We start from the raw sequence: 24002 nt of genomic DNA on the forward strand, positions 1-24002 counted from the left end.
TTACATAGAAACCACAACTGAGTAAGACAATAAAGTTAGAGAGGGATAACACAGGTGCTATTTCGTGTGTGGTGGTCAGAGAAGCGCTCCGTGGTGAGGGGATATTTGGGCAGGGACTCGAAGGAGGAGAAGGGCTGAGCCATGCTGAATTCTGGGGGGAGGACGTTCCAGGTGGAGGGAATCGGAACTACACAGGGCCTGCTGTGGGAACCACTTGGCACGTTCTGGGGATGTGAGGGCTCGAGGTCCTTCTGTGTCAGGCAGATGTGACATCTCTAGATGACTCTCCTCCGGTGAAACCATTCCTAGTTTTTTGCCCTTCCCTTGCCTCATTCTTCCCAAACTCCTCCTTTCTTTTGAAAAGGACCATGTGTTTCCTCCAATCCACAGACTTACCTATTTTATGTCTTCCGTAACATTGTCATATGACATATTTTTTCAGCATGTACCCTGTGGATTTCTCTTCCTAGTTTAACTTGGAAACACACTATTCCTACCTAAGAAATCTTTCAAAGTGAACATCTTAAGTTTGTCCTATCCCTTAAAACCCACTCTTCCAGTGGCTCTTTCTATCTCAGTGAATGGCATTTCCATTTTTCAGTTGCGTTGGCTGAAAAACATAGTCTCCCTGATTCCTTTCTTCCTTGCACTCAACACCCACTCCATCAGCACATCTCGTGAGCCTAATCTTCAAACTATGGCCAGAATCCAGTCATTTTGCAGTTCTCCTCGGTCACCACTCTAATCCAAAGCCCCTGACCTTTGGCTTGGATTAATGCCATAGCCTACATACTATTTTCTCTGTCTTTGTCCTGAAGTCTTTCCTCAGAATAAACATAAATCAAATCATGAAAATTCCCCAGTGGCTTTTTATTGCATGTAGTAAAAGCCAATGTCCTTACCAAAACCCACAAGACTATCCTTCTTTCATGTCACCCTATCTTTCTGACGTCATCTCAGCCCCACTCTGTTTCAGCCATACTGGCTTCCCTCCTTTTGTTCAAACATTGCAGCTGTACACCTACCTCAGGGCCTTTGCACCTGCTGGCTCCTCAGCCTGTAAAGCTCTTTTCATATGGCTTATCCCATTACCGCCTTCAAATCTCTCTTATATGCTCCCTTTGGCAGTGAGACTTTACTTCCCCTTCTCTTGCTTTCTCCCTCCACTCCTGCCATTCTCTGCACTCCTCAATATCCTCTTTTTCCCCTCAACACCACTCTGATGTTCTCAATACTTACTTGTTTGGTTGTTTACTGCAAACTCCATGAGGGCAGACTCTATCTTCACTGTTTACTGTTAGACGTTTACTGTTACCTCCACTCTTAGAACAGGCCTGACACTAATCAGGCACTCAGTACCTATTTGTTATACACATTACCTTAAAGATGTTCTCCTCATGGGCCCTGGACCTGAGATGGAGGAGCTCTTTTCTGGATACCTACCTTCTGCCTGAACTGCAAACTTCAGTGAGTCCACCCAGGCTTTGTCCTCTTCCTGGAGACTGTAGATTGCGCTGGCAGAATATTGTTCTACTTCTCCCGTGGGCTTCAGTTCTAGTTCATACCTAGAGATGCTACAATGCATATGGTGAGTGATGTTAGAGCTTTCCATGATGAGGATGCCAACAAAGCAACTCAGCCTCAACAGCAACAAAAACATGGTCCTCATTTTAAGAAGGACTCTTCTCCTTAACTGATGCTGAGCTTTCCCATTTCTTTCAAGTCCTTCCAAGAGCCCAAGGCAAGGGCAGAGCCCAGTATTCCCAGAGTCCCTGGACAAGTAGAGCAGAAGTTGCTGGTTGTGTCAGCAAAGCTGAGAACAAGCAGTGAAAGTGGGGGATGGGGAGTTGAAGACATGTTGCTTTTAAGCACGGCAAGGGCTTTGAACACCTGTGAGTTCTAGGGAAGGCCTCCCCAAGGAGTCTGGAGACTCGGAAACACAGACACTGAATTAGAAGCAAACTGGAATACATATTGTGATCCCCTTATCAAATGTATATGGGAGAAAGAGGGGGCACCAGCTACAAAGAGACGCTTTTACAGGAGTGGTTTTCCAGGGCACTCCTGTAAAAGCATTCTCAGGTCCCTTGAGGAGCATGAAAGAATTACTTTGGCTATTTATTTTTGGAGCTAAGACCTCCCTCAGTGGTCAGGACTCCTCACTTTTCACCACCCTCAGTCCCCTTCCACCTACGTAGAAGCCCAGTCCTAGACTCAAAGTTTAGGCAGGAATCTGTGTGCCCTTCAGGTGTGTTGGGTAGAGGACCACTGTTTTAAATAGTTAAAAGAGGGTACAAACTACTGAGGCTCGTGACACAGGCCTACAAGTGTTTTTTTCCTTTGCCCTGTTAGGTAGAAGGTAATCAGATGCTGGGCGGGACCTGGAGCATGTCTGACCTGGTGTGTCCGATCAGAGGGTAGTAGGAACTGCCATCAGAGTAAGCACTCGTGGTGCAATAGTTCAGGCCGGTAATGAAAGGCTTGCAAATCGACTGGGACTCCCTGTTCTCCATTAGCGATGGAATCACTTGCGTTTTTGTGGTAGAGACCAAGTGCAATGTGTTGCTAGTGAAGAAAGAAATACCCTAAGTTATTCGGAAGTCATGAATCAAAATGAAGAGCACTGATTCTCATAGCATTCTCACAAATGCCCCCTTATCCTGCCCTCCATCTCCCCTCTGTCCACATTCACCTCAAATTCTTTGATTTATGCAGACACAAATCATACTAAAACACTGATGAGGCTAACCATCACAGTGACTCTGTGTTTCAACCACTGCACTGAGTTCTTTACATTTGTTATCTGTAACCCCCACAACAGTAGGTGTTAGGGGTCTCCTTTTATACAGGAAACAGGCTCAGCAGTGTAAAGCAACCATCTCTGGGACCTGACCTCAGCTGTGTTCTTTCCTTCCTATGATTCAGGGTAACAGGGGCCCTGGCTCCTTTTCTCTGAAATATCTTAGTCTCTACTGGCTTCTTTCCACCAGCATTAAACACACTGTCTTCTCCCCTTCTACCCATACACACACACACACACACACACACACACACACACACACACACTTTCCCTTCTACTCCCTTGTTTCCCTCACCATCAAGAAATTTGTCTTTGCAGTCTCTACATTTTTCCAACACCCTTCCCCTGAATTTCTATCTGACCGCCACCTGCACTGGGTTTCTGGAAAACTGCTTTCATCAGCATCTCCAATCACCTTCTTGCTCCCAACTACAATGGACATTTTCAGGTTCCACCTTCCTTAATCTCTTGGAAACATTCAGTAGAATTATTCACTTATGGCCAGATCAAAACTTTAGAGTCCATAACCTATGAAACAATTATGGTATCCTTCTCCCAAATGTGTACTTAAAAAAGTAGTCAGTACGAGAAAGTTCAACAGTGTCTTGGTTTCGCTCAAGTACGCTTTCTTTGACTGGTCATGCTCCTTCCTCAGTATTGTTTCTTCATTTTAGAGGTACCCTGAGATGCAGCTATCCTTGTGGGCTTGAGCCCTGAGTGCCAGATCCACCTTGGTGGCCACTCCTGGACTTTAGTGACCCTTCACAGCCTTGGCTCTCCTTCTGCGTCCCTGGTCACACCCTGTCACTCTTTGCTGCTCGTCCTTTTCCCCTTCACATGTGTATATTCTCCACATCTCTTCCCTAGTCCCTCATGGTTTACTCTATACCAGTTGCTGTCTGACTTTGATAACCTCTCTATGCCAACTCCCAAATCTGTATTTGTAACTCAAACCTTTTTACTAAGCTCAGACCCATTGGGCCAGGTGCCACCTGGATATTCTAATTGGTTCCAATGCAGTATATCCAAACCTGAATTTGTCATCTTCCTCCACACCAGCCTCTTGCCCTCATTTGTCCCCTTTTCAATGAATGGCACCTCCCTCACTCCCCTTTCTTCCTTTTTTTGGCATAACCCCCCCATATCCAGTCAATCACCAAGTACTCATGTTTCTAAGGATTTCGAGTTGGCTCACTCCTTTCTACACCCAGCAGGCCACTGGCATCTCTCACCCGTGTCTGATGGTGACCAACTTCTAAATGGTCTCTCCGTCTCTGGTCATGCCCACCCATACTCCACTCTGGAGTCAGAGTACATCTTCTAAAACAACTTATTTTATTTACGTTCCCATTTTAAACTCCTTTGCCTTCGAAGAGGTCAAACTCCTTAAGATGGTTCAAAAGACTGACCTTTGCCTGCGTCTCACATCATCTCATTCTGTTCCCTGGGTACATTATCACACCGAATTTACTGTAGCTCTTGAGCCACGTTCTTTTCTTCTCCAGGCAACCACACATGCTTTTCTGTTGGCTTGGGGATGGTCATTCCTTTCTGTTTTGTCTGAATAATTCTGACAGAACCTCAGATAGCGGCTCAAGTATGACTTTCTTTGGGAAGCTTTCCTGAACTACCACAGGCTCCGTGCTGTAGAATTTCATGGTCCTCTAATACGTCCCCTAACTTAGCCTGTACTTTGTAGTTACTGTTTGCTTCTTCGTATGCCCTTCCTGGATACTGTAAGCTCTCTCATTCAACATGCTTGGTCTATGGTGGGCAATTCAACACAATTTTTACTATTTTTGAATCAACAAATTAATGTGCCCCAAATACAGAAACTACGGTAAATCACTATTTAGGAAGATCACTGAAAACGGAGCTCTTAATCTGAGGTTCTCTGTCTCATAGTCATGAGTAAGGACTTCCATGCTGTATCTACTGAGCTATCCACCACTAATCAGTATGTCCTTTGGTATTTTTTCCTGAGAAAAATGTTCATTTCCCAAACGTCATTTCTCTAGAGCTAATGCTTTTTTCATTCTCAAAATAATGAACAAATGAAAAACAAAAAACCATAACCTGATAACAGCTAGGTAATCTATGTCTCCATGTAGTAAAATGAGGAAAGTCATGGAAATTCTAATTATTTAGTGAGTGTAGGTTAGGTTAAAAATAGGTAATCCAGCACATTCTCTTCCTCTGTCACACCAGACCCACTAAGGTCAGAATGATCTCAATTAGCTGTCTTGCTGGGTGAAATCATGCAGATACCATCTCAATTTTCCTGCAAACTGGCCATTCAGATCCAACTGAAAGAATCACCTGATGCTGAACAGCTTGACTGGCCTCCTTGGAGCTTCAATGATGAACTTCAGACGCCCAGCACCTGGGACAACTCGTGCCGTCAGGCCTGTCTCGTGGAAGAAGTTGATGTTCGTTTGGACACCACTCCTTGCAAAGTGTGGAACAGCGATGCCCATATATGTCACAAACTCCACAGACACAGAGGGCTTTGCCACCAGTTCTGCCTGCATTCTCTGTGAGTCAGAAAATGACCTAGTCAGCTCTGTTAAATAACTTAGTCCTCTGCAGTCAAATCAGCTACCTTTCCCATCCCTGGGCAAACATCTCTGGATGGCTCACACCTCAGGAATCATTACTGTGATTTGTTTGAAGGAAAAAGAGCCAAGTTCTCAGTTTTCCAAGGCAAGACAACACTGGTATCCAGGACTAGGAAGTGCCCAAGTTAACTTTAAGCATAAAAAAAAAAACCCAACAGGAATCCCCATGTATTGAGAGAATAGCTGGGTTCTCATGTGACTGCCACGCCCCAATCGGAGCTAGCAAGGTGGAGCATCCTAATGGGTCCCTGAAGTTTCTCATCAAAGTTAATGAGGTGATTACATTGATGAGGCACTTCGCCTTGAGCTTCGCCAGGCACTTCGCCATATGAAAATGGCACAAGACACCCACCCTGGAAGAAAAGAACCACTCGAGGAACTGGAAGGGAAACAGAGTCTTACGTTGCCGGCTTGGAGTTTCACCCCAGCCTTCATTCCGGGAGTGATGACCCCAGAGGAGGACACTTGCAGTGGTAAGCCAAGGCTGGTGGGGAGTTCAAAGGCATTGTCCATGAAGATGTAGTGAAGAAACAAGTCACTCGTTGAACCTCTCTTTAAGGCCTCTGCAATCTGCAGATCCAATAAGGCAGAGTAAGTGAACCTGAGCCTCCTCGAAGTGAGCTTTGTGGAATGCCCCCTCTCACACATCAGGCAATAATTCTTCTTCACCCAGAAAAAAAGTCTAGCATGTTTTGATTAGCTGAAGAGTTTAATAAGTAAAGATAGATTATTATTATTTTAAAGATTTTATTTATTTATTTTTAGAGAGAGGGGATAGGAGAGAGAAAGAAAGGAAGAGAAACATTGATGTGTGAGAGAAACGGTGATCTATTGCCTCTTGCACACCCCCAACTGGAGACCTGGCCCTCACCCTAGGCATGTGCCCTGACCAGTAATCAAACAGGTGACCTTTTTAGTTTGTAGGGTGATGCTCAACCCACTGAGCCACACCAGTCAGGACAAGAAGAATCAATATTGATTTCAAAAAATTGGGATATAAAATATTGCCCTGGATAGATATCATATCATTTTCAACTGGTGATTCAGAAGGCTTTTAAGAATATTGCTGGGCCTCAGAGCTTTATGAAGTCTCATTGCTCAGCAATGGCTTCATTCTGGATTTTTGGAGTTTAAATGTAAATGAAGGATTATTTGAACTATTATACGTTATGGTAAAATCAATTTTTTGAAACCAACAACCTATTGAAATGGTGTACATATTAAGTATGCATTGCTTTTGTTTTTTAAGACATGCCTGGAAAATACTTGAGATCAGTTTTCTTAACGCAAACATTTTTTTATTTATTAAATGCAGGGGATTAAATTTCCATATTTTCTCTCTTCTTAGTAAATTAATAATAACAAAAACTATAGCTCATAATTAGATAACATTACGGTTAGCCAAATACATTCTTTTGTAATCATTGCATCATTTCAATATTAAAAGAAACCTGTAGTACAGGTAGAGAGAGATATACTCAGCATTGTTTTCCAGATGAACAAATAGATGCTGTTCAGAGATAACATCTAAGAGCATGAACAGCTTAATTTCTAAATGTTACCAATTCCTTGTGATCCAAGAAATCTTCTTCACTAAAATTCAAGGCAAACCTGTCTGTCTCTTTTTAAAATCCTCACCTGGGGCTATATTTTACTGATTTTTGGTGGGTGGAAGAGAGAGACAGACAGATGAGAGAAAAACATCAATCGGTTGCTTCCTGCATGTACCTGGACCAGGCATCAAACCCACAACCTGGGTATGTGCCCTGACAGGGGACTGAACCTGCAACCTTTTGGGGTGATGCTCCAACTAACTGAGCCACCCAGCCAGGGTCAAACCTTTCTCTTCAAAGGAGGTATGAGCACTTTGCTGGTTTGTGTGACCAGAGTCTTAAGGGAGTCTGAAAGATCTAAAAGGAGCACAGACTAAACTCACCACCTGTGATAGGGCCCAGCACACTTACCATCTGGGGGATCCCCCTCAGAGTATGGACACCGTTCAGGAACAGCCTTCCTAGGAGCTGGATGTCATGGAGCCTGACAAAGCCAAGCTCCTCTCCTAAGATGCGGAGGTAGGCTCTGGCTTCTGGGAATTCTTGGGATTTCAAATCTTTGAACAGCTTCTTAATGTTGAACATGATTCCTTTGACCATGTCCTGGAATTAACCAACAAAAGACCTAGTGAGATGTCAGCACTGTCAAACACCTTGAGATTTCTGATGTGGGGCCTGTCTGCTGCAGCTGCAGTGGACCCAGACAGAAACACTGAGAGTGGGGATACAGGGAAGACACTGAAGTCAAGCTCCCACCTCTTATTTGAAAGATAAATAGCTTCTCCAAATTGAGAGGAAATAACTGAGGTCTTGTCAGGGGCAGTGGTGCTTCCACACTGTCTGTAACTTAAACAATGTATGCATAGCATGGGGGTCCTACTCCTCAGGATGACAGGGTCCCTGGGCCCCCCCAAGATGAGAAGATCCTCTATCCCCCATCCCCTCCCCTGCTTATACCCTCTCTCCTTTGAGTAGGGAAGAATAGTTGGGGTTTCTTGGGAAAATTAGCTGTCAAATAAATTGGCCAAAAGCTTGAAAACACCTGATGCTAGGCAAGTTCTTCTTAGGGATAAGAAAAACTCCGTTGACTGATGCTTAGGCAATGAGAGAGAAGAGAGTGAATGACAGACCCAAACTAGATCAATGTCCCTCAGCCTCAAGTACAGGTAAGCAAATTAGAACAGAAAGGTAGGGCCAACTGTGAGCATCTAGAGGTAGATTACTGCCCTGCTTCTCCCACTGAAACGTGCACGCAAGTCGCCTGGGGATCCTGTTACAGTGCAGGCTGGGATTCAGTAGATCCCACTGGGCTTGAGAACCTGCATCTCTTTAAAGCTCTGCTTTGATGTCCATGAGTAGACCACACTCTGGGTAGTAAAAAGGTTAAGGATTAAGAAGCTCCAGATTAAACTATCCATTTTCTATTCCTTCAGTGGGGGCTTATGCTAGCTTCAAAGTAAACTGACTACTTTCATTAGCTAAGGCACTGATATGGGTGACACACACAAAAGGAAGTTTAAAATAATGAAAACATGAATTTAAAAATTATAATAGTATCTGCTTATTGAACAATCAATACGAGTCAGGTACTCTGCTTAAAGGTTTATATACTGTATTTCATTTAGTCTTTAAATAACCTTGTGAGCTATGGGTTACTATTCACACTCTGGGGACACATAAACAGATAGACATAATATCAAGCAATATGCCCAGGGTTGCATAGCTTGAAGACAGCAAGGGTAGAGTCCAAACCTATGCTCTTGAGTTCACACTCTTACTCGTTATGCTAGAGTGCCTCTAAAGAGTCTGGTTCCTGGGCACACTGCATCTCCAGAAGCCCCACAGCTGCAGAGGACACTGGTTCTTACTTTCATAAGACCAATTAATAAGAGTCATAGTTGTCACTTAAGTTAAATAGTTCCTTGATTACTTCTGGGCTTAGATAAGAATATTTTTGTACCAAGACCCAAAGCTTTCCTTGAGATGACACTTAACAAAAACATACCTGCTCATGTTTATCATCTTTGCTGTAGCCTAAGTGGTCCACCAAGACCTTGGAGACATGATCAGGAACTTGACCATCAACCCAGTACAAAGCCTTGTTGACACTGTCCGGGAAAAATCCTTTCTTCCCAAAGAAAGCTTCCAATGTTGGCTCAAACCCTTTTCCTTCCAAACCAAGCTGAGAAAGAAAACCAGGCAAGAAATGCTATCAGGTTTCCTTGTTTTATGTCAACCTCCTATTCCCCTCTATCTGTTCATTTAATTGAACAAGTATTTGATGAATACTATAAGACAGGAACTGAGCTTAGCACTCAACAGGAGTTGCATTATTTAAATCTTAGTAAAATTTTGAAAGGCAGAACGTATACGTATTATTTGCCTCCCCCCCCGAAAGGCAGCTAAGGCGTAGAGAGGACGAATAATGAAACCAAAGATTCAGAGTTGGGAGTGGATTTCGGGTTTGAACCAGTTCTGTCTGAGTGCATACACCATGTCCTTCCTTGTGTTTTGGGTCTAAGGGCTTTTATGAAACATCTGCATTTCCATTCATGATAAGAAGTCATGCTTCAGGCGTCTCCCTAGCAGGGAAGAAAAGCCCTTGAAGGGGTGGTATGGAACCACAGCCTGATGATTCTTGTTCCTCCTCCACTTGGCTCATGAGTCTCTTGACTTTTTATTTATGGTGTAGAACAGAACGGACTAGAAAATATAAGACTCTTCTTCAGTCTCACACTTACCTCAAAGAGGTCAACTGGAGCAAGTCCGAAGACAGTCAGAGTGGTTTTCAGCATGCTTTCTTTAGGCAGGTAATTATTGGGGTCAAATATAAGATTGCCTTCAATTTTGGCCGAGACTGGGTCAAGGGATGGGAGAGAAACCGATTTGGAGAAGTGGTAGTTCCGGGAAAATGCTTTGAAGTCCATGAGAGTTGGGAGCTGAGAGTTTTCCAGAGCTCCTTTCACTAACTCTTTCAAACTGGAAGACAAGAAGGATGATATTTTGAGCTGGCCCATCATGTAACTTAGGCTTTGCCCCTCTCTCCCCAAGTGAAGATGGATTTCCAGGTGCTGCCAAATTCATGAATCGGCCCCAAGAGCTTGGCTCAAGTTTGTTGTTCTTTTGTACCACGGTTTGTTTCAGAAGAAAGAATGCTCTCTAAAGGGCAGGCAGGGGCTGAGTCCAAATTGAGGTTTGGAAGTTCAGCCCTTTGTAACAAGTGGGGGAAAATTATTTTTACTTACTCCTGGACATACAATTCTTCTGAGTTTAAGATGTTGGCAATGTGGGAAGCCACAAAGTTCTTCACTTGCTGGTTCTGTTCCCCTGGGAGAAGTTGGGTGATGTTGCTAATATCCGACTGAGAAGGGTCCCTCATCAGCATGAGATAGGAAGCCAGTCGCTTGTCTCCTGGAGCAGCAGCATCCAGGAAAGTCTGAAGAAGGACTTCCTGGACCTGTGGCCAAAAGAGGAGACCGTTATCACTGTCCTTGGGTCAGAGAACAAGTCTTGCAAACAACTGGCATGGTTGCAAGCAAGTTATTATGTGTCAGCCGAATTTCTCTCTAATAACTCTTCAAATGATGGTATTGCATCTTCTTGCTAGTGTTCCCCAAAACAATGAACTTGAGGAAAGTTTCTCGGAAGACTCTTATCAATGCCTGTCAAGTTCAATTTCATTAAAATATGCAAGCTGCCGCCAAGTTATGACTTGTTGGAGACCTGCCACTAACCGAGAATGAAGTTGTTTTCCCATAAATTGTTTCAATATGAGGTTAAAGGTTGAAAGGAATAGTGAGAGACAGGGTTAATAAAGAAAGTAGTGTCCAAAGATATGGAGCCATTGCCACCCAGGTTGTGGGCAGGTTGACCATTGGAGATTGGGGAGACTGGAGAAAACCAGGCCTGTTTTCCTAAGATAAGAGTGGGAACGGTGGTAGATCTGGCAGGAGGGTAGTATGTAGTAAAAACCTCAGATTCTGCATTCTGGGGCAGCAGCGAGGTCAAATATTTCTCTCATTTTCACATACTTCTAGGCAGTCAAGTCAATAGGCTTGTTGAAAATCTGCAGTTAGCAAGCAGTGGAATAAAGGCCATAGGACGATGAGAGTAAGAATCTTATTCCAAATCCTTGTCAATCTGCACAATTTTCCCTTGCAGCCCTCCTCTGTGGACTTTACCTCATCTTTACTTTTCATTTTCCGCAGGGCTTGGATGGCAGCCTTCTGAATCAGCAGTGACGGCTCTGTACTTCTGACACATTTCAAGAGGGCAGATGTGAGTTGTGGCGTGAGCTGCTCCATGGTTCCACCAATATTTCCAATGACCTGCAGCGCAAAGCATCAAGAGAGAATTAGGATGCAGAAGAAGAAGAAGGGGTGTCCAGGAAGAGTGCTTCAGAAATGGTGCAGATGATACAAAAGACAGTAGTACCCTCAGAATCAAGTAGGTGTGCTCTTCATCACCAGTGCAGTCATCACGGATCTGTTCCAACAGGTAATCCGCGATGTCCAGCAGGTCTTGAGTCTCTGTAGGGTGTGTCTCATGATAGCTGCAAAATAAAAGTTAGGACTCAGTAAGTATGGCTAGGGTTATCTGAAAAATCTGAACGTGTGTTTTGCTGATTTCGTATTTCAGATCATTACTCTTAAAGAGATCGGGAGAAAAACAGAAGAGTAAGCATCAGGGCCTGAAAGTAGAGGAAGGGGTACAATCATAACGCAGAGATGCGAGGTTGTCCTCAGCTCCTGCGAGGAGAACCAGGGCAAAACTCACTTGTTGATCACGTGACTCAGGGCATAGAAAGTAGCCCGGCTCTGCTGCTCCTTCGCTGTGTTGAAGATCTCCTGCAGCCGCTGGGCCGAGGGCTCTGGGATCAGGGCCACCAGGTAAGTTGCAATATCTATCAACAATGGGTTGGCTTTCTCACTTTTCAGCCACTGGAGGATGTAGGTGTAACACTGGGGCTGTCCGCACTGGACCAAGGCTTGCAGAGTGAGAGGGCTGAGAGGGAAAGGACCGAGAGATTCACACAGATCACCTTCTAGGCAGCTGTGATTGCCTTAACCCACGGTATTCCCTCTGCCCTTACTTCCTTTACTCACTGTCCAAATCCGGTCATATTTCACAACCCAACTCGCATCCCCAGAACTGTTTTCCTGAGAAGCAGGAAGTTTTCCTTCTGAGCATTTCACAGAAAAGGCATCGTGGAGACAAGTCTGAAGGAGAACCCCTAGTCTTATCGCCAAAAGAGCACTGTTATCCTCGTCCTTTGGACGGAACACAGAACATGCAGGGCAAACATCGGCATGGTCTGGTTTCCGTCCTTGCTTTTCTCTCCACCCTTCACAGCACTGAGAGCCACGGCCTTGACATATACAGAAAGCCCAATATTATTTTGTTTGCCTGAGTTCCCTCTCTGCTAGCCTAGAGGCTTCCAAAAGGCCCAGGCTTGGTCTCTCAAACCTTCCAGGAATAGGAAGATACCCATCAAGGTGTGGCAAACAGCTCTGTCTACTTATCACACCAATCCACGTCTGCCTTGGATGCCGCTTGTGTACCTGTGTGGTTCCCATGGAGCTCCGGGCCCCTTAGCTGATACTTCTCTATGCAGCAAACAAGAGCTGATGGACTAATTGACTATCTAGGTTGATATTTCAGTGGTCCCTGAGATTCCCTGTTTGGCCAAGGTTCAGCAATGATCATAGGTTTGTAACCTCTGGAAGACTGAGCTGCAGCCATTCAAGAAATACCTGGACACCTGGACCAGCTTGGGAAAGAGAGACGCCACTGCCGCACTGTCAAGGCCTCGCAGCTCAGTGACCAGTTTATTGAAGAGGTTAGCTCTCTGGGCGTTCTGCTCGGAGACATGCAGCTTTTGGAGCTCCTGGAGGGTCTTGACCACGGCCTCGGCCTGCTGGGGTGGTGCCGTGGACTGGGTGCTCTCGAATGCGAGACCTGCCTCCTCGGACCCTGGAAGGAGGAAGGTGTCACAGGTATCCTTGCTTACCTCTTCGTCTCGACCCCATCTTGGTCTACTGGAAACTGGAAGTCGGCAGGGGATCCGCAAAGGGGAAAAGAAAAGAAACCTATGCTGTGCTCCATGCCTACTTGGTATCTGGCTCTGTGCAAGGTATATGACCCCAGTGTTTTCACTGACTCATCCTGCTGGCCCTGTGGGTGAGTAGTAGTCCTCAATTTAAAGATAAGGGAACTAAGACCCAGATTCGAGCAACTCACCTTGTCCAAGACCTCTCTGGGTATAGGAGGCAGACCTGGCATTGAATCCAGGCTTGTTTGAATCTGGTTATACAATGACCTCTACACCCAAAAGAACCTGTGAGAAGATGCTTCAGCAGACAGGGCTGCTGCTAAGGCTCGCCCATGATTTCTTCCAGTTGAATCGAATAGCAGAGTGTAGGGAAGGGGAAGACCCTTTCGCATCCCCTCCACTACCCTGCTCTGACCTGCTAGGGAAGAAGGGTAATTCACCACGGAACTGTGGTGTGTTGGAAGGAGTACTGGCTTATATCAGACCTAGGGGCTCATCATGTACCACCTCTAATATTCTATGACATTGAATACGTCGCTAAGCCTCTCTGTGTGCCATTTTCCCTTCTGTAGAATGAGTATATACTAAGCATATATTGTTAGCATCTGACATCACAGGTTGCTGAGAATAATGTAAAGATTTAAGTACAACGCAAATGAAGGGCTAGAGTTGGGCTTGCGATCTCCAAAGTCCCTTCCATCTCTAAAGACTGACTTCTGTCCCCAAAGGCCCTCTGCCACGTGCCCAAGGGTGTACAAGGTCATGAGATCTACAAATGGTAGACTCGGGAAGCCAGTTCCCTACTTCTAAAAACCTAGGTAGCTTTGGGAAACTTCTCCTTCCTGGATGCCATTGCCCCTTGACATTCTGCTAGGAACACGTTCTCTCCAGAGTAGCCCACAGCCAGAACACCAGAGCCCACTTAACTGATCATTCAGCAGAGGTTTCACAGGGCCCAGCACGGAGCCAAGCTGTGACACACATACCATGTTGGGCAGAGTCCTCAGCCTGGCACACATGTGGGCGTAAAGTCTCTTACCTTCCTCAAAGAAGCGGTTGTTGATCTTAGGTGTGTCTTCAAGTTTCAAAGTCTGTGTGACCTGTGCCATCATCTCATAGCTGTTCCTGGAAATAAAGGAAGGACATCAGGTAACAAAGGATGGCCAGCTCCCCAGAGCAACTTTTCATGTTGAATGTTTCCCTTGTCTCCACTTCTACCCAAATCCTGCCCACATTTCAAACCATGGTTAATCCAGACATCCTGACCCCCCCTAGTAAACAGGACCCACCTCCTCCTGGTCACACTCACAGTCCTTCCAGTTGAAGGACACGTGTGCCTTACATCGTCATCCAGCCTGAAGTGTCTAGAGGGTAAGGGACTAACTCTGTGCCTTGAAATCCCTTTGTATCTCTCACCACACGGTGCCAAGAATATAATGGTTATTCAATAAACACTAGTTGATTGATCAATTTTCAAAGCAGAGTTGGATACATAGGTCTCCAGTCCAAATTCCAAATCCTCCACAAAGCCTCTTTCTAACCAGAGCAGCCTGCAGAGATCCCAGTTTTTCATGACCTGTAACTCTTACAGTCTGGGTCTCAAATACCTTTCACTGGTCTTAAATTGTTTTTGAGACCATGAATGTCTAAGATTTTCCTAACAAATCACCTGTTATCTTGGAAAGCAGGACAGGGATGGGCTCTGCTTTGCACCTCGTCGCAGCCTAGCCTGGCACAGGGCAGCTGAGATGTATTCAGCTCACACAGACCCCATCAACAATGAACCATGGGGCGGCAGGGACCTACTTGTGGAAGAAAGGCAGGAACAGGTGTTCTTCCTTGCAGGTGGCTTCTGACACATGCTTCCTCTTGGGGTCCAGGGTATATTGGCAGGACTGGCTGCTGCTGATCTGAGTTGACAAGGGGTGGCTCTGTGAATGAGATGGGGAAAAGCACTCTGATCAGTCCCTGGGGCTTGAACCTGAGTCTTCTGCCACAGGCATTTACCTTTAAGGAAGAAGGGGTGGGGTGGAGGGAGAGTGGGAATTCTGAACCACTGGACAAGCTCAGTGAGAGAGGAGAACGTGGCTCTTGCCATTTCGACAAGGGGATGCAACAACCCAAAGCTGAGTCAAGCCATCGATTTCTTACTCTGTCTCAGTGGATATCTCGTCCTGCACGAAGGATATGTAGCCTGCTCAGCTGCACAAGCCACACATCAATACTTCGCACGCGCCACACATCAATACTTCGCACGCTACTGCTCTCCACGTTTTCTTTGCCTAGTAGTCCGGCCTTATGTCTCTCTTCCATCTATACATCCCTTGTATCTCATGCTCCACCCACACCTTCCACTCAACTTCTTCGAGGTAAACTCATTGATGCTCAGCCATCATTTCTTCTAGCTGGATTTACTGGCTGCTTTGTTCAATGTGCTTTGTGAACGGTACTTTTCCTCCATGGTCAGGCCTATGACTGCTTGTCTGCCCCGCTCAGCCTTTCACTTTGTACGATACACCATCTATTGTCCTTCATTGGCATGCACTTGAACCATGCTGCTGCATTAGACTGTAAACACCCCGAGGGGAAGGTCCACATTCATCCGCCACTGTCCCTCCCTCCAGGCTGTCCAGCGTAGGGCTGAGCACCCAGCAGCTGCTCAGAAAAAACACAGGTACCAGTGCACTGGCCTCTTCCAGGTGTGGTTCTGTGGTCACCAGACTCCCTGTTTTCCTACCCAAGGACAGTGACCAGAAACATGGCCAGGCATGTCATGATTGCTCAAGTCCTTCCTGTTTACTGAGATAAGCTGTGATTCATGTCCCAGAAGGTATCACAAGGCAATAAACAAGCTCAGGTACCATGGTGCTGCATGACCTCTGTGACTAGAGAAGGTCAGTACCGAGGGGGCAGCCCAGGGGGGAGGTCGTGGGCCAGGCATCAATCAAGGTCATGCATGGGATGGACAGACAGGACTCAGGAGTGTCTCAGCCGAGTCCCATCATGGAAGTGGGAAACAGGGGAGCAGAGCGCAGGTCTTGGGGCTTCCTTGGGGGCTATAGGCTTAGGACTGGGGACATCAAGCCCTTGCACAGGGGGGAACAGTAGGTGGCTTGCTCCCCTACAGGGAGTCTTGGAGCCTTCTCAGGGATAGATAGTTATTACTCTTAAGAGATGACAGAAGGTTTGGTACCAGTGACAGAATGGCAGCAAAGAGGACAGAGCTCCGGATGGGGAGTCAGAACCTGATCGTAGTCCTGGATCGGTTAATAACAGGCCTTTCCTTGTCTGGTCCTCAGTCTCCCAGTGTAGTCTGAATGAAGAAGAGGCTGGGCAGGTTCTGCTCTGAGATCCCTACTAGCTCTAGCTCCCAGAATTTTAATAACGAAGAGGATGGTGTGAATAGCAATGCTGATGGGAAACTTACCACGCCTTTGATCAGAGCCAGGGGGCTCACCCCCGTGCTAATGGGCTTGAAGCGATCGCACGTTTCCAGTTTCCTTTCGATGGATATTTCCGTTGCCACGTCTCCCTTCCTTGTTTTTACAGTCAAGTCACTGGAACAGTTTCCATACACAGTGTCCTATGGGAGCAGAAGATGCGACAGGGACATTCAATGTGGGAAAACATGTGTAAATGCTTCGGGAGGGGCTGGGAAAGGAGCCTGGAAGAAAGGGCAGCAGCAGCGTGGATTCGGAGGGATTTCTTTTTCCCAGGCAGAGCGTGGGCACAGCAAGCGCTTGACTAGACAGAGGAACAGCAAGGACACCCAGGACAATAGTTCCGATTCTGAGGGACAGTGGCCTGGCCTGTTAGGAGCCCCCCCCCCCCGACTTTATGCTCAGTGGGCTCTCAGCACTGTCTCTACTGCTCGTTTATGGCATGTATGCCAATCTGCCTTGTGCTGTAGGTGCCGCGGTTCTCACCACAAATCCTGAGAAGTCTCTGCAGGGTGCAAGCCTGCCTTCTCCAACCAGAGTGCAGTCTCGAACTTAGAACGTGGCAAGGGCTCGGAAATGGTTGTGGGACTGAAGGGAAGGGAATCCTCTCTCAGAACGAAATTTGAACTTCTTAAGTGAGGCTAGCAACCGATTCAATTGCTTTTCTGTGTTCACAACGCATGTAGGCTTCACTATGTTACACTGCGCTGGTGCAACATGATAGAACAAATAAAACAAAATCAAACAAAGGAGTAGGGTGGTCCGGGCTCCCCAGAAACTGCTTTTAAGTGAGATCTGCTCAGGACGATCTCACAGTGAGCCCAGAGGACGGGGCGGGGGGACGTGGGCACTGGTGTTTCACGTGGTTGCAGGACCCCTGTGTAACCAGCCACCAGCTAAGCCAGTGTAGATGGCGGGACCCAGCACACACATGTGAACACGAGTTCAAAGGGCCATTCTTATTGGCTTTCTAAATGCTCACCAGAAACAACGCTTGCTTGGCCTCTTCTCTTTCCGGGGGAACCAGGAGGGCAGAAATGATGCCTCTCTTGATGTTCAGGATGTGTTTTGGCTCCTCCTTCTCTGGGTAGAGTACAACTCGTTTCCCTTCAGGCATGGCCAGCCTGAGCTCGTACCTGGCCCAGAGAGAGGGTGGTCACAGGAGTGCCCTTTCTCTATTGGGAGCCTGTTTGCAGAAGCTGGGTGGCTTTACATCCTCTTTTCTTACTTATTACTTTTTACCTCTTTTCTTTATAAGTGTGTCTCTGTGTTTTAAAAAGGTATACAAGTATGTGTGATGGGCATTTTTTCCTTTCTTTCCCTTTATTGCTGGCTCACCTGTTCCTTCTGTATGCCCCCTCACAGCTGTGCCTATAAAAAACCCATCTACATACAAAGATTTTGTCATTCCTTGTTTTGTACAAATGCAGCACATCACACACACTATTCTTTATCTCCCTTTCATCAATTATACTCCATGAAAATCCTTCTGAGTCATTTAGTTAATCTCTGACATTTTTTTTTCTAAAAGACTGAAAAACATTGCATTCTATGCTTACATATAATTTATTCAGACATTCCCCTATTTAATGACATTCACTTTCTGGGTTTTTTTTTTTTTTTGGCTACATGAACAACACTGAAATAAACATCTTTGTGCCTGTATCTTCACACATTTCTGCTTTCTTTTCACGGGCCAGAGTCCCACAGTTTGACTTTGCTGTGTCAAAGGCTGTAGCATTTTAAATTATAACAGATGTCCGCTAATGGCTCCCCTTCCACCAGCAGTGCCCGAAAGCACACTTTTCCTCATAGACCCACCGGCAACAGGTGCTGTAGCTGTTTTAACTTTTTTGTAGTCCTGTGTGGTGATAAATACCTTACTACGTTCCTTGCATTTCCTGACTGCCAGTCCATTTGAGCTTCTTTTCATACAATTGTTGGACATTCACCCTTTGACATACACCTCAGGCCGTGTCTGAGGTCCAGGTCACCTTTGATCTCAGGGATTTTCCTTTGGGAACTTCCTTTTGGGGTTTCAAAGCACCTGGCTGCACCTGCCCTGGTTACTTGGAAGGAGGAGGAAGAGAGCAGGCACGGTCCCCACAGCCCTATGCTCCCCCTGAAAGTCCCGGACGCTGCAAGGCAGGCTTGCAAAGCTTTGAGGTGGTCAAGAGCAGGAGCCCCTTTTGCTTGGAGGGGAGTAAGGGCCAACAGGGAACCACTGCTCAGTCCCTTCCGTCCCTACACCCAGTCCCTCACACACGTCTAAGTCTCAAGTAAAACAAGGTGCCTCGGTGAGAGACAGCTGCATCGAGGCCTCCTCTGCCAGCAAAGGATTGGCTTTCTGCTCTAACGGTCAACAGATCGAAAGGTGGGCAAGGAGTTTCCATTGCTACCAAGTTCACAGATCTATGACGGCCTCTATTTACACACTCACAGGACATTATAAATTGATTTGGCAATGAGGCAGGAGTGACGTTCAGAATATTTGGCAACTGGTACAGCTTGGCCACTGGTCGGTTGGAAGACATGGCAGCCATAAGCCACAGGACTGGCCTGGTCAGTGAGCACTGGCAGATGCTCGGGCCTGGGCCTCTCCCCGGACTCCCTGAGGCTAGACCTCGACCCCCGCAGACCAGACCCTGCACCACCACGCCCTGCTGGGACCCTCCCTGGAGACCACCATGCATCATTCCTGCTTAAGTCTTTCCACAAGAATCCCTGTGTTTAAACAAACCACCTCAGCTTTCGTATCTCAAGGAATGCAAGCATGAGGTCTTGTAGAAACCCAGCTCAACGATAATTAGGGGAACTTCACTAGGGGCGGGTACATAATGCTGTCCTCTACTGGATGGTGGTGAAAACTCAGCAATTCCCTGGTCCATGGTGAATACAGACTACAAATATGCATACGTATGCCTTCTATGAACACATACATTCACACGTCAGTGGACACACACACACCCTCACTCCCAACACCTCTGGCAACACCCACAGAAAATGAAGTGCACAGGCCCACACCTTACCTGGACATGGCCTCGGAAAACTCCTCCGAGTTCCTGGCCTTCTTCAGCAAGGGCCTGCCCTCAGGGTTGAAGCCGTGCACCTCTCTCAGGGTGCACTGGCTCGTCTTCAGGACGAAGCTGCAGAGTTGGGGAACCTCCAGCTCGACCTAGAAGTCAGGGTTGCGGCCCATGACGGCCCTCCATCGAGACTGTGAGATCCCCACCCTGTGGCCTAAAGATTGCCCCCTAATCAGGACACCACGGGCGTCTTTAACAAGCCTCACAAATTCCCCACGATCATCCTACACGGGGTCCTGTTCGTGATCTTCCCCACATTCTGGGGCAGCAAGTCTCTAGGCATGTGGGTGCAAAGGAGGGCATCTTTTATCTGTTCTGGATGTACTCACTTTAGTTACAAAGAGGTACAATTGATTAGAAGAAATGTAGCCTAGGAATGAGAGTTAAGAAGCAAACCAGAAGCGGGAGGGCTATCACTGGTTTTAACAGCAAAGTTTTCCTTAAAGTCCCCAAGCCCCCAGCCCCCACCACCACAAATCCAAAAAATAAAACCATTTACATCTATTAGGGGCTCTTTAAACCTTTGCCTATAGCTGGTGTTTAAACAGATCCCTGGGTATTATCCAGGAACATTCAAAGAGCTTCCTACAGTGACGAAAAGGTTCTACATTTGCACTATCTCGTATGGGGGCCACCAGCCCTGGGTGGCTACTGGGCCCTTGAAATGTGACTATTGTGATTAAGAAACAGAGTTTTTACTTTTATCCAATTTAAATAGCCACACGTGGCTGATGGCTACCTTATGTGACCAAACAGACGACGGGGCCTTAGAAAGAAGAGGGCAGCTTCCTGGCCTGATTTCCCCAATGAGACCCAGTAGTGACCCCTGGATCTGTTCCCTGTGAACATGACCATGAGTACAACCAGTCTCAATAAGCAAAGTTTCCTTTGAGAATGAATTGCATGTTTACATTTTTTTCTTTTCCTGTAGGAGACCGTTCTGCGTGGCGTGGGCCCAGCTCCCACTCGGAGATGCACAGGACCCATGCCCACAAATAGGTTCTCCTGTGGGGAATCAGGCCTGCATTGTACTTAGGCTGCTTGGAGACTTGCTTTTGCTAAAACTCCCTCACCCTGTATTGAGACAGAAAGTGCTTACTGTAACTTCCTAAAATCCATGCTAAAACTTCCCAGTATGGAGTATAACCGGTTCAACTGCTTTTCCCTTTTCATTTACAAACATCCCTCTTCTGTGATGTGATTAGCAGCATTGGCTCTTTTGTTTTCTGTAAAATGTAACCACCTAAAGCAACCTGTGCATAGTTAATGAGGACCATCGTGTACTGTGCTGAGAAACCCAATAAAGGCTGCTCACAGCAAGGGCTTTGCTTTTGCTCCCCTTGAGAGAAAACCATGCTGGCCCCTTTTCTCCACAGGACTCGGTAGTCCATGTGAATGTCTCTCCCCCTCCAGCATGTCTTGGACCCCACAAGCCAGGGTTCCCAACATTTCCCCATTTGTTTTAAGAGATGCTATTTTAGATGTTAAAAACTGCTCTCCAGGATGCTTTCCTGAGATGCCCACTCCCTCTGCTCACCCACTGGGCTTCTCTCATCACGGCCAATCGACTCTCCTGGAGTGCTAGTATTCTAGATCACATATAACAATGCTATCGTGGAAGCTGGTGCAAAAATTAACCTGGTTGCTAAAATTCTTTTGTGGCAGACAACTTCTTGGCAAAGTGCTTGACTTTCAAACTGAGGGCCAGGTGCCCACACTTCAAGACTACGGACATCTCAGCATGAGCTGAGTTTGCTTGGCAGTGGGCTCCGGGGCCTCCAGTGGTACCCCTGTCTCCCCTCATACCTTGCAGTTGACCTTGGTGACACTTTTGGAGTCAGCTGTCCCGGGGACTCCACTGGAACTCTCAGCTTCATAGTCATAGATGTATTTCCTGAGGTGCTTGAATCGAGTTGCATCTTCTAAAATGAGGAGAAATGAGTCAGCCACAGAGTGGAGATGACTGTCCTAAGGATCAGTCTGGGCAGAGAGGGGCAGTGACTTAGATAATAAAAATAGGGGATTTAAACTCAAATTCTTTTAACCGACTTCAAATTATAGTTCATTTTTCTTTATGGACTTAACTTCTCCACTGTGGTTTTGTGAGGCTGATGTTTAAATCATCGGGAGTTCCATGAATATGTCATCTGAGATATAAGGAGGCAATTTTCAAGTAATACAGCTCAGAAAGTCTGTGGGAGAAGGTTGAAAACTGAAGGGTTGAGAGCTTTACAGCTTGAAAATAGTGCAGTTCTGTGGCTCTTTTTTTGCTCTACTAAATACCTAAGGCAAAGTTTATTAAGCATTAGGGGTAGGTGCTGACAGAGGAAACTCCGAGAAGGAATATCTGGATATTTCCACTGCTTCAGAGGAATTTTCCCAACAATTTGAGAAAAAAGAACCTTTGAGTCAGGAGCCCAGGTGCAGTGACGGCAGATGCCCAGAAGAGGGCAGTGCTTCCCCATCGCAGGCCAGCCTCAGCGCTCAGAGACCTCGGTACCACTGCAAGGCCAGCTCCCTTGACCCCTGGGGGTCAGGTAAATACAAAGAGGTGGGGGTCTGGGTTTCTGCACAAAGGTTAAAGTCAGCATTTCCACACCCTCATGTGCTCTGAATCAATAACTAGCCACTGATCAACAGGATGGTGATGTCTCAAAGTTTCCAGGCAGGGGCCAACACGGTGACGTTCCTTTTCCAACCCACCCCCTGGCCATGGATAGAGGCAGAAGGTCGGGCAGAAGAGGGTCCAGACCCCTCGGGGGTGGGCAGAGTCTTCTCGGGACTCAGTGCAGTGAGCGTCAGTTATCACAGCATCCCAGCTCCCCGAGGTGCCGGTGGGGGGGCTGGGCTTTGGGGGTGCCCTGCCTTGCCCAGTGGGGAAATGCCTTACTTGGACACATCCAGCCGACATTTTCCAGCACTTCAACTTCTGTAAGAAATGGAGAAAAACAACTGTGGGTTTTTCCCATCTTCAGGGTGGATGCTAGGGAGGACCCCGGCATGCACGGGGCTTTGCACGGGGCTTTTCCCTTTCAGGAGGAAGCAAGGTCTGGAGAACCCGCTCTCCGGCCCCTCCTTCCCCTACCCACACCCCTACTCCCATCCCGAAGCTGGGGGAGCCACCCACCCGCCCTGTCCCCCTGTCGGTCGACTGTGACTGCCCTCCACCTGACCTAGGTCCAAGCGACCCCAGCCACCACCTGCTCCTGGTTTTGCGCCCTCTGGCTAGATTCTTGGACATTCCCCAGGATGCATCCCAGCGGGGGCGGCGGGTTGGGCGGCGCGGTGGCCGCCTCACTCACCTGCCCAGGCGCCGGCAGCCAGCAGCAGCGCCGGCAGAAGCAGCGCGGGCCCCAGCGGGCCCATGGCCGAGCTGGCTGGTCTTTGCTTCACGTCGCTCGCTGTCTCCTCCACACGGACTGGCACCCACAGGCAGCGTCCTCGCGCACCGAGGTGAGAATGCACGTCCGGAGTCCGTGCCCTATTTATTTGAGGCCGCCCGCCCAGGGCCACCGGCAGCCTGGCTTAAAAGAGCGCCCAGCGAGTTGCAAAAGGTCCAAAGGGCAGCTTCCCGGCCTGTTTGCTTTTCCCGGACGGGGCTCTTCTCGGAGCCAGAGGAGGGGTCCAGCAGTGAGGGGGCTCAGCTGGGCCCCAGCCAGGCCGCACCGGCGCTTTCAGATGGCCGGGCCTGGCCTTTCCCCGGGGTCTTGGAGGGTGTGGCCATGGGGACACTGGGCTGGGCACCTGACCAGCCTGCCCTGGCCCAGTAATGCCTTCAGATGACCAGGCACTGGGGACAAAACCCGCCCTCGCTCCCTGCTCCCTGTTCAGACTTAGTTGCCATTTGGGTAGCCCTTCACGAGGAACATCTTGGTGGAGACATGTTCCTCTCTGATCTTTCCCATTACCGTGGATTTGGAGTTTCCGTGGGTGCCCCGAATTCTGATCATTTACCCATGACTGTGGGTGGCTGCCTGCTCTGAATTCGGCCCATGGGGAGGAAGTAGGGACAGGGGAAGGGGGGAGGTCTGGTGAGTGACTGACCCTAAGTCACCCTCAGGAACCATGAAGTCCTGCCTCAGCAGGAGCTAGGGGCCCAGATCTTCCAGAACCACCGGTGAAGTGCACCCCTCCCCCCAGGGGACCACCCCTCTCCAGACCCCACCCCCTTGAGCAGGGTCTTGTTGGGAAATTGAGGGGAAGAGCCTTTCCCCTAGTGAACCAGGTCCTGGTTTTCCTCCAGAGGTGGGCAGGCCGGAGACCAGAAGGAGAGTAGTGGGCTGGACAAGCCATGTCCCTCCTTACACCTCCCGGAACCTCCTCCATGAATCCTTCCGGTCTCACAGAAGACGTTCCCCAAGGCGCCCTTCCTCTGCACACCTGTAGGACCCCGGGCTGTCTAGGTTAGCCCAGCCATGCTGGTTTGACTGACCCTGAAGTAACCTTCAAGGGG

The 24002-nt window shown here is 47.6% G+C and overlaps 2 protein-coding genes across 6 annotated transcripts in view; one reads left to right on the forward strand and one right to left on the reverse strand.

Annotated features, from left to right (window-relative positions):
- APOB (apolipoprotein B) overlaps positions 1 to 22937 on the reverse strand; it is a 38955-nt gene extending 16018 nt beyond the window's left edge. Inside the window, exons 1-20 of the mRNA XM_037151750.2 lie at positions 22852 to 22937; positions 22440 to 22478; positions 21356 to 21471; positions 19493 to 19638; positions 17446 to 17599; positions 16451 to 16606; positions 14830 to 14954; positions 14063 to 14148; positions 12725 to 12944; positions 11748 to 11975; positions 11406 to 11523; positions 11153 to 11299; positions 10217 to 10428; positions 9713 to 9950; positions 8977 to 9153; positions 7383 to 7574; positions 5821 to 5988; positions 5120 to 5334; positions 2398 to 2565; positions 1444 to 1574 (exon numbers count right to left, since the gene is read on the reverse strand). Coding sequence (XP_037007645.2) covers positions 1444 to 1574; positions 2398 to 2565; positions 5120 to 5334; positions 5821 to 5988; positions 7383 to 7574; positions 8977 to 9153; positions 9713 to 9950; positions 10217 to 10428; positions 11153 to 11299; positions 11406 to 11523; positions 11748 to 11975; positions 12725 to 12944; positions 14063 to 14148; positions 14830 to 14954; positions 16451 to 16606; positions 17446 to 17599; positions 19493 to 19638; positions 21356 to 21471; positions 22440 to 22478; positions 22852 to 22915 — 3100 coding nt within the window. The 5' untranslated portion in view covers positions 22916 to 22937. The remainder of the gene's footprint in view (positions 1 to 1443; positions 1575 to 2397; positions 2566 to 5119; positions 5335 to 5820; positions 5989 to 7382; positions 7575 to 8976; positions 9154 to 9712; positions 9951 to 10216; positions 10429 to 11152; positions 11300 to 11405; positions 11524 to 11747; positions 11976 to 12724; positions 12945 to 14062; positions 14149 to 14829; positions 14955 to 16450; positions 16607 to 17445; positions 17600 to 19492; positions 19639 to 21355; positions 21472 to 22439; positions 22479 to 22851) is intronic.
- Positions 22938 to 23150: 213 nt separating this feature from the next.
- TDRD15 (tudor domain containing 15) overlaps positions 23151 to 24002 on the forward strand; it is a 395033-nt gene continuing 394181 nt past the window's right edge. For all 5 annotated transcript variants that reach the window (XR_008391969.1, XR_008391971.1, XR_005083409.2 and 2 more), the window contains exon 1: positions 23151 to 23952. The gene's annotated coding sequence lies outside the window, so the exon portion shown is untranslated. The remainder of the gene's footprint in view (positions 23953 to 24002) is intronic.

This window comes from Artibeus jamaicensis, unplaced genomic scaffold, assembly GCF_021234435.1.
Source record: "Artibeus jamaicensis isolate MK-2021 breed Jamaican fruit bat unplaced genomic scaffold, CSHL_Jam_final contig_465, whole genome shotgun sequence".
Classification (NCBI taxonomy): Eukaryota; Metazoa; Chordata; class Mammalia; order Chiroptera; family Phyllostomidae; genus Artibeus; species Artibeus jamaicensis.